The 9579-nt window shown below is 31.4% G+C and overlaps 2 protein-coding genes across 3 annotated transcripts; one reads left to right on the top strand and one right to left on the bottom strand.

The window, feature by feature from the left end:
• Positions 1-1302: 1302 nt before the first annotated feature.
• Positions 1303-4249, top strand: LOC135954898 (uncharacterized). 2 transcript variants are annotated; one of them, XM_065505143.1, is made up of 5 exons: positions 1303-1772; positions 1840-1999; positions 2363-2540; positions 2603-3284; positions 3994-4249. In XM_065505143.1, exons 1-5 carry the CDS (start codon positions 1336-1338, stop codon positions 4016-4018), a joined length of 1482 nt encoding a protein of 493 aa, XP_065361215.1. In that variant the 5' UTR covers positions 1303-1335; the 3' UTR covers positions 4019-4249. The 2 variants fall into 2 exon arrangements, with proteins under 2 accessions (XP_065361215.1, XP_065361214.1); XM_065505142.1 differs by lacking the exon at positions 3994-4249 and having other exon boundaries at positions 2603-3404.
• A 439-nt stretch (positions 4250-4688) lies between these two features.
• Positions 4689-9516, bottom strand: Cep135 (Centrosomal protein 135kDa). The gene is made up of 9 exons (XM_065506069.1): positions 9339-9516; positions 8585-8711; positions 8374-8511; positions 8105-8319; positions 7569-8043; positions 5846-5926; positions 5140-5779; positions 4869-5079; positions 4689-4808 (listed from the first exon to the last, which is right to left on the bottom strand). The coding sequence occupies exons 1-9, from the start codon at positions 9510-9512 to the stop codon at positions 4689-4691; spliced, it is 2181 nt and encodes a 726-aa protein (XP_065362141.1). The 5' UTR covers positions 9513-9516.
• Between the last annotated feature and the right edge of the window lie 63 nt (positions 9517-9579).

The following is a 9579-nucleotide window of genomic DNA, read 5'->3' as shown; positions in this document are numbered from 1 at the left end:
ATATTAAATTTATTTCTGCTCAACATTTGAGGTTATAAAGAATAGTTCATAAAAATCAAGGTGTTTTGTTGCAAAATTAAAAAAAAATCGAAAATAAAACTGTTTGAAAATATAATTACAATTTAATGGCTAAGACCGTTAAATTAAACAACAAAAATATGACCTTTAAATTAAAAAAACAGTTTTTCAACAAATTTGTTTTAAAATTATACGTCTCTTAAGTTTTGTGTATAATATAAACAGCTTAATTGTTTGTTAATGGACAGCTTGTGTATTAATTCAGTTGTTTTTATATAAAAAAAATAAATTAAATAAAAAAATAAACAAAATGTAAACAAAACTTAGACACTAACCCAACAAATAAGTTTTGTAAAGTAAAGCGACTGTATTAGACAAATTTCTATAGAATACACCCAAAATTACTTCTAAAAATAACTTAAATCCAAGAGAACTCATAAATTTTCCTTAGTTTCCCAACCTTTACCTGAAAACACCCATTAAAATGTTCTAAATTTAAGACAAACCAATAAATATTAGCAACATTAAATAAGTAAACAAACTTACGCTCTCTTTAAACACTCTCTCATTATTAAAATGGCGCTAATTTAAGATTTGTTGTTGAACATAAAGTAAACAATGCAGATATGGCAACATTGTTGCAAACAACAAACGTAAATATAAAATGTAAACATTTCTCATTTACATGCTCTCTCATTTACTTGCTCTTCAGAAAAATGGCGTTAACGGCTGTTGTTTGTGTAATTAGTAAACAAAACATCATAAAACCTATTATAGCTGTCTCTTTCTAACTTTAATGATATAAATGGCTCTAAAGGGAAATGTTTAAAGCGGAAGTAAGCATTTTAATAAGGAATTACATAAATCTTATATAAATGCCTCTAACGGGAAATTTTTAAAGCGGAATTTTTAAGCATTTTAAAAAAGAATTAAATAAAATTTATTTTTTTGGGTTTAAACGGTATTTAAAACTTTGCTATAGAAAAATATCTGCATTAAATACATTTCTATAGAAAAGTGTCTGTGTTAAATACATTTCCTTTTGTAAGACAAACGATATCTTGAAATTTTTTATAAAAAATACGAACATTAATAACATTTATATTCATTTTACAAATCAGGATCTAAATTGATAAAAAAAAAATATTAAAACATCCCTTATCTTCTCTCTTTTTTATAGAAAATACGAACATTAATAAAATTATTGTTCATTTTACAAATCAGGATCTAAATTAAAAAAAAATATATCTTTAAATTCTCTCTCTTCTCTCTTTTTAGCACCCTCAACATCAAACCACACACTAACTAGCATTTCCCATGAAACGGCGAAAGCTCTTAATATACTGGTCAGCCTTACAAGCCGGCATAAGTTTGGTAGCCTTCCTCACCCTACTACTAGCTCAGCAGACAGATGCCGCCATTATACCCCCACCCTGGAGTGATCCAGAGAAAAATCCCTGTGCTGCCATGCCCGGTGGTTGGCAATTGTTGTATTGGCCGCCTTTAAAAAAATGTTTTAAAATCTTCACCATTGGCTATCCCTGTCCCGAAACAATGGAATTGGGTCCCACCGCCTCTATAGGTTCAAGTAAAAAAAAACATATGTCTAATGCTCCCATTGCCGAGTGTAGATGTCCACCGGGCACCGTGTTAAGTGCTAAAAACAACAAATGCTATAAAATATTTGAGAAGGGGCCGTGTAATAAGGGCCAGTATTTTAGTCCCATAGCGGAGACTCAATTGGGCAATAAGAGGTAAGAGGGAAAATGGTTAAATGTTAAAGACTGTTATAAAGTTTTGTTTTTATTATCGTTTCATTAGAACCTCAAATCGTTGGGGTGTTTGCAAAACCCCTAGATCTTGTCCAGATGATATGCTATTTTGGCCCAAGGATGGTAAATGTTATACGAAATTAACCAAAGGACCCTGTACCAAAGGAAAGTTAGTAGTATTAAACGATGAAGGTTTGGCCGAATGTCAGGTGGGTAAAGGATTAGAAACTGATTTATTTTAAATTAAAAAAACTGAAACAAATCAAAAATGATTATAAATCAATAAATATTAGCAACATTGTTAAAAAAAAATATGTACCGTTAATCAGAAGTAAACAAACTTATGCTCTCTTTTTACATTCTCTCATTATTAAAATGGCGCTAATTTAAGATTTCTTGTTGAATATAAAGTAAAACAATGTAGACATGGCAACATTGTTGCAAACAACAACCATAAATTTAAAATGTAAACAACTCGCATTTACTTGCTCTTCAGAAAAATTATTGTGTTTATATAAAATTGAGTTAAAAATAATCTAAAATCTCTCTCATTACAACTCCCCTCTTTGCAGTGTCATAATTCTGGCGAATTAAGTGCTTATTTTTATGATTTAGAAGAATCATGCCATGAACATTTTACCAAAGGACCCTGTTCTACACCGGGACATTTGTTTTTGCCTGGAGGACGCTGTGATTGTCATCGATTTCTGCCGCACTATCATGAAGATCAGCAAATGTGTTATGAATTAAGTACAAAATCAGGAAACTGTTCAAAAATAACTGTTAATAAACCAAACTTTTCGTTTTTCCAGATTCACCTGGTCCCTGTCCGCCGGGCCATGTGTTCTTAGTGCCCGAAAATATTAGCTCTAGTGATAATGAAGCCTATGGTTTGATATTTACCCGGGCCAAATGCCAGTGTAAGGATGGTTATGTACCCTGGTCCGATGGTCTATGTTATCGTCTTTATACACGAGGTCCCTGTGCAGCCGATGAATTCCTAATAAATTCGACCACTTGTATACGTAACTTTTGTGGCAAAAATCGTTTATATTTTCCAGATCAGAAGCAATGTTATCGCATAGGTTCCCAGGGACCCTGTGATCTGTATCAGGTGGTGGTTTTCGATTTTACCGCTCGTCCTTCGGTGGATGGTATTTCCTATAATGGCATGTGTGGCTGTGCGGGCGTTATAATGAATTTGGATCAACAGTGTTCTACTCCCGAGGAATCTGTAACAAATACTTGTGAATCTACACCGGGAATGGTGGAGTTAGAGGGTAATTGCTATAAATTATATAGCAGAGGTCCTTGTGGTGCGGGTCAATGGTTGGAGCCTATTAAATCCCTAACCTTGGATACAGCTAGAAGAATACAAACAAAAGCAAAATGTGTTTGCCGGCCAGGCTATACGCCAGCTGAAAAGGCAGCTAATAATATGACAACGGCAACGGCGGTACAACAATGTAATGCACCCACCGTGGGTTTAGCCAGGTATTTGACGCAACATTCTCTAAGTCAACGACAAAATTCCAAGTTCTCTACCAGCTTTACCATGACTAATTTTCAATTCTAAACAAACAGTTTCTTACTAATTGAATGCTAAAGATGTATTGTATATAAAATTATTTTCTTTTGGACAGAAAAGACAGCAACTAGAAAACAAGACTGCATGTGTATTGTAAAACTTTTGTAAACTAAATTTTAATTTCCAAATACTTTATACTTTGCATGATTTCCTAACTTTTTCTTTTCATGTGGTTTTAAATGAAATTCTCTTTTTTGTTTGTTAAAGCATGCTTTTGTTTCTTAACTTTAAAGAAATTCTTAAAACTATAATATTAAGTTGTGTCCTAACTATATAGACCTAAAGATATTATAAAGTATTTTATACATTTCCTATAAAATTTCTTTACTACCCAACCGTCTGTTATGTTGGCAACACATTATATTTTAAAAAGTTCGTAAATGCAGTAAATATAAGCATCTGAAATAAATGCAGTGATTTAAAAAATCGCTACATTTGCATTAACTACCGTTTGACACAAAGCAGTGCTGCCAACTTACTAAAGTGTTATTATGCTGCAGTGTTGCATTATTAATGCATTTACGATCCCATCCTTCCTGTTTCTACTCATTACTCGTTTATTTGTATAAAAATTTAATTAAAATTTTAATGATCATATTTTATTTTGATTTTTAGATGGTTTTTAGAAATTTTCGGTTAAAACTCCGCCTCAACGCAAATAAAATACAAACAAATTCGTCTCATAATAAGTATATATTTATGTTTTAGTCTAATATTTAAGTTTGAAATTAATCATTTTGTTATAAGTAAGATTTTATAAAGAAAAAAAATTATTGCTAAATTTAAGTTTGTGCCATTATTATAGAGAAAAAAGAAATACGAAAAAATTAAATAAATTAAAAAAGATATTTCGAATAATTTAAACGAGAAATTGTGTTTGTATTAAAAAAACCTTTTGTTTTAAAACAAATTTAAATCCTCTATTTAACCAGATTTTTTTTTGGGGGATTTTTATGAAAATATTAATTTTTGCTGGAATTTTTCATAGAATTTTATTATTTACGCACCAAAAAAATTTGAAAATATTGATTTTAGTTTGGTAATACAGGTATCATAGATCCTTAGGCGTATCTAAACCCTATATTTAACGAATTCAGTTTTAAAAGAACTTTATTTTCGTCCTTAATCACCAATTTTACATTCTTAAGAACTTTATTTTCGTTCTAAACTTTGCTAAACTTTATTGGGAAAGTTCAGTAAACACTGATTGCCATTATTTTCACTGGAAATCCACTAATTAAGCAATTTTAGACCTTTTATTTCTGAATATTTCCTCAATTTTGCTATACAATGAAATTTAAACTTAACACTTACCCCAATTGCTCTTCCAATTCGCCGACCTGTTTCTCCAAACAATTACGTTTTTCTTTGCAGGCTTTCAATTCATATTCCAATTGATAAACCTTTTCCGTTTTGTTATCAAGTTGTGTCTAAAAGAAAACAACTAGTAACCAACTAAACATCGAAATAAATAAAATAAAACTACCCACCAAAATTTTATCTTTTTCATTTTCCAACGATACATAGGTCTGTTTTAAAGCAGCCACTTCACTGCGTAATTTCACCGCTTCTTGTTGGGAAGAATCACGATTTGTGTCCAAAGTGTTATAGCGTATATTGGAGGATTCTATTTGTCGTTCAGCCAGCAAAAGTTTATTTTGATAATCCGACAAACAGCGCTCGGTTTGTTCGTGCAGCATTCTACAAAAAAGGAAACAAGGTTATACAAAATATTTGTGATTTAGTCTCATTTCAAATTACTTCAACTGATTATATGTAGCTTGTAATTTATTATTCTCCTCTCTCAATTGATAATGCTGTTGCTTACAACACTCTAGCTCATCTTTAAGCTTCATTATGTGTGACTCGTTTGGCTGGCGAGATGACTGCAAATCTCTATTTTCTCTTTCCAATTGCCTAAGGCGATCGCTAAGGCTCTCAAAGCGCTGCTGTGTCACATGCATTTGCTCATCATGCATTTTTGTGGTGCACAGCAGCTTTTCTCTTAATGTATCCCTCTCACATTTGACACGTTCCACTTCAGCTCTAGCACAATCACGTTCTCTTTCCACCCTTAAGACCACAGCCTGAACACAATTACTGCTAGAGCTAGAGGCAGAAGAGCGTGCTGTAGAGGGCAAAGAAGATGTGGCAAGATTTTGATTATCTTTAAGACAGGGCACCAAAGCATTACTTTGTCTTAAACATAATTCGGAGCGTAAAACTCGCAGCTCTTCATCTTTTGATTTTATTTGAGTTTGAAGAAATTCGATTTCTTTGTCGGAACCTGCTTTGCTAAGCAGCCGGAGATATTCTTTTTGGAAGAAATCTCTTTCGGATTTAAGGCGTATTTTTTCTTCGTCCAAATGTTGGGCATGTTGTGTTTCGATTTCTTTGAGTTCTAGGGGTATTAAATGTTAGAAAATCTAGTTTTTTTTTGGTTGGGTTTTTAAGAAAAAAAAAATACCTTTTTGTATGGTCTGCAGTTTTGTTTTTAATTTTGAAACCTTTCGCTGTAAATGTTCATTTTGCAATTTCAGTTCAGATTCTGTAAAAGAAAACAAAAATTAACCCGTTCATTAGGATATAGTGAAAAATTAACTAGTTTTACAATGGAAAATCATCCGATATTTTTTTTAGAAAATTTACCAGTTCTTTTAGAATAGAGTGAAAAATGAACTGGTTCTTTTAGAACAGAGTGAAAAATTACTAGGTTCTTTTAGACTAGAGTGAAAAATTAACCGGTTCTTTTAGAAATGAGTGAAAACTGAACCGGTTTTTTTAGAATATAGTGAAAAATTTACCGATTATTTTGGAATAAAGTGAAAAATTAACCGGTTCTTTTAAAATAGAGAATGAAAAATTAAACGGTTCATTTGGAATTAAGTGAAAAGTGAACAGGTTCTTTTAGAATTCAGAGAAAAATTAAACGGTTCTTTTAGAATAGAGTGGAAAATTAAACAGTTCTTTTGGAATAGTGAAAAATGAACCGATTCTTTTAGAATAGAGTGAAAAATTAACCGGTTCTTTAAGAATTCAGTGAAAAATAAACGGGTTCTTTTATAAAGCGTGGAAACTGAACCGGTTATTTTAGAATATAGTGAAAAATGAACCGGTTCATTTGGAATTGAGCAAAAGTGAACCGGTTCTTTTAGAATTCAGTGTAAAATTAACCGGTTCTTTTAGAATAGAGTGAAAAATTAACCCGTTCCTTTGCAATATATTGAAAAATTAACCGGTTCTTTTGGAATAAAGTGAAAAATTAACCGGTTCTTTTAGAATAGAGTGAAAAATTAAACGGTTCTTTTAGAATAGCGCGGAAACTGAACCAGTTCATTCAGAAAAATGTAAAAACTGAACCGGTTATTTTAGAATATAGTGAAAAATGAACCGGTTCATTTGGAATTGAGTAAAAAGTGAACCGGTTCTTTTAGAATTCAGTGAAAAATTAACCGGTTCTTTTAGAATAGAGTGAAAAATTAACCGTTCCTTTGGAATATATTGAAAAATTAACCGGTTCTTTTGGAATAAAGTGAAAAATAAGCCGGTTATTTTAGAAGAGTGAAAAATAAACCGGTTCTTTAAGAATAGAGTGAAAAATAAACCGGTTCTTTTAGAATAGCGTGGAAACTGAACAGGTTCATTTAGAAAAACGTAAAAACTGAACCGGTTATTTTAGAATAGAGTGAAAAATAAACCGGTTCTTTTAGAATAGAGAGGAAACTGAACCAGTTCATTCAGAAAAACGTAAAAACTGAACCGGTTATTTTAGAATATAGTGAAAAATTAACCGGTTCATTTGGAATGGCTTGGAAACTGAACCGGTTCATTTAGAAAAACGTAAAAACTGAAGCATTATTTTAGAATATAGTGAAAAATTAACCGGTTCTTTTGGAATAGAGTGAAAAATTAACCGGTTCTTTTGGAAAATATTGAAAAATTAACCGGTTCTTTTCGAATATAATTAAAATTAACCCGTTAAATTAAAAAAAGTGAAAAGTGAATCGGTTTATATAAAAACAGTGAAAACTGGACCCTTTTTCTAACATCAGAGTGAATCAGAGTGAACCGGTTCAGTTCTTTATAATGGAGTGAAATGCATTCTTAACGAATACAAAATACAGTGATATTTAAATAGTTAAATTTTGAATTGATTGAACATGATGAGAGTGAAAAATATAAAAATTTACCTTTTTGTGTCAATTCATTAATTTTCTCATTTATTTTATGTTTATCTATGCTCGCCACTGTACCAGACTTTCCCTTTTTCAACTCTAATCTCTGTTTATCATGAGCATTTTTCTCTTTGCCCATCATATCATTCAATTGCTGCTTAAGCATCTCCACTTCTGCTTCACGCACAGCTATTTCATTATTCGCTTGCGTCTCCACCATAAGGGCAGCATCTTTTAGTTCATCTAATTGTTTTTGTAAAGATCGATTTGATTTCTCTAAATCCAAGGCTCTTTGCATAGCCTCATGCATTTGCTCCTGATATTCACGCATACGTGTTAGACTGTCCATTTTCTCGCGTTGCAACAAATCAATATCTTCATTGAGCGTGTTAAAGTTTTTGTAGCAGCAGTCACGAGCCAAAGCGGCAGGAGGACGTCCACCCGAGAGTAAATCATTGAGGCGTAATATCTCACGATCTCTGGCTTCTATCTGAAAGAGATTTTAAAAATCTTAAGACTTATAGGCAGTTGATTTATATTAAATTAAATACCTTTTTTTGGTAGAATTTAATATGATCCATTAAATCCTTATTTGTATTTTCCAATTGCTCTAAATTCTTATCATTAACTTTAGCTGACCCCTCCATACGCTGATAATAACCCACATTACATTTGGTACATTTCAAATTGCTATTGTGTTCCTGTAGAGGCTGTAAGGCGGGCAATTCATTGCCCGAACGTACAGTGGTAATAAAAGGTTTCTTGGCTAAAAATAGTTATATTTATTTTAAGTTTAATAAAATGAGTTTTAGATACTTACATTTTATTTCCTTGCCATATTTCATATTTGCAGTACTAGCTTTAGTTTGCATTAACTTCAACTGCTGTTGCAGTTGTTCACACTGTTGTTGTAAATGTAATTTATCTATCTGTAGGTCTCTGATTTTAATATTTAGTTCTAAAAATAGGAAATTTCATATTTAAAATTGATTTTTTTTTGTGTTTTGTTCAACAATGAATTATGAACATACCTTGAATCCTTTCTTCATATTCTTCCTGCTGTTTTAAGGTTTGTGTATGCATATGGTTGCATTCTTTGAGCAGACGTGAATTATCACACTTGTACGGTTCGACACCCAATTCCCAACAAGATTTCTCCTTAAAGACACGCAACAACATAATATAGTAAAGAAATTATTACAATAATTGTTATTATAACATTTATTAGCACATGATGTGATATGAAGTTTGTTAAATGGGTCAAAACAAAAAGTATGGTATTGGAAAACATACAAAGTGTAATGGGGGGCTAGTTATTAAAGTTGTAAGGATAAAAGTTAAACAATAGTTGGCGTTAACAATGAATACAGTTACCTAATAAGCTCAAAAGACCTATAAATTCAAGCACTTGAGTAATTTGTTGGAATTAGACTTGAATATAAATATAATTATGTTTTAAACTTGAAAAATGTTAATATTTTTCAAATAAAAAACTTTTGCACGGGGCACAAGACTGGAATTACACTTATTCCCAACTTGAATTCCAGCAAAAATGCTTATTGGGAAAGAAATAGGTATTTTTTAGAAATATTAAGATTTGCGGAATAATTCCACATTTTTTACGTTGAATTAAAACGGTACTCATATTTATTACCACAATTGTTAACACCCCCACCAAAAAAACTGACCATAAAAACTTCTATGACAACACAAAGAAGGACAACACAAAAACCTCATACCCAAACACACAATTTTATAAAAATAATGTATCTAACAATTAAATACCTCTAATAACTCCATGATTTTCTTTTTGGAATCCCTTAAACTTTCAGTAGTTTTAACAAAATCTTCAAATAAACTACCAACAAGTGGTATGGCGGCTAAGGGCAGTGACTGTCTATAGCCCATAACATCCAACTTTTGGCGTAAATTATTAAAAACACTATCACTTAAACTCATTTTAAAAAAAAATTTAACACAAAACAAACACAAATTAAAAGAAATAACACTAAATATGGATTTTTTC

Source organism: Calliphora vicina, chromosome 3 (genome assembly GCF_958450345.1).
Source record: "Calliphora vicina chromosome 3, idCalVici1.1, whole genome shotgun sequence".
NCBI classification, from domain to species: Eukaryota; Metazoa; Arthropoda; class Insecta; order Diptera; family Calliphoridae; genus Calliphora; species Calliphora vicina.
This window is presented reverse-complemented; position numbering and strand designations above follow the sequence as displayed.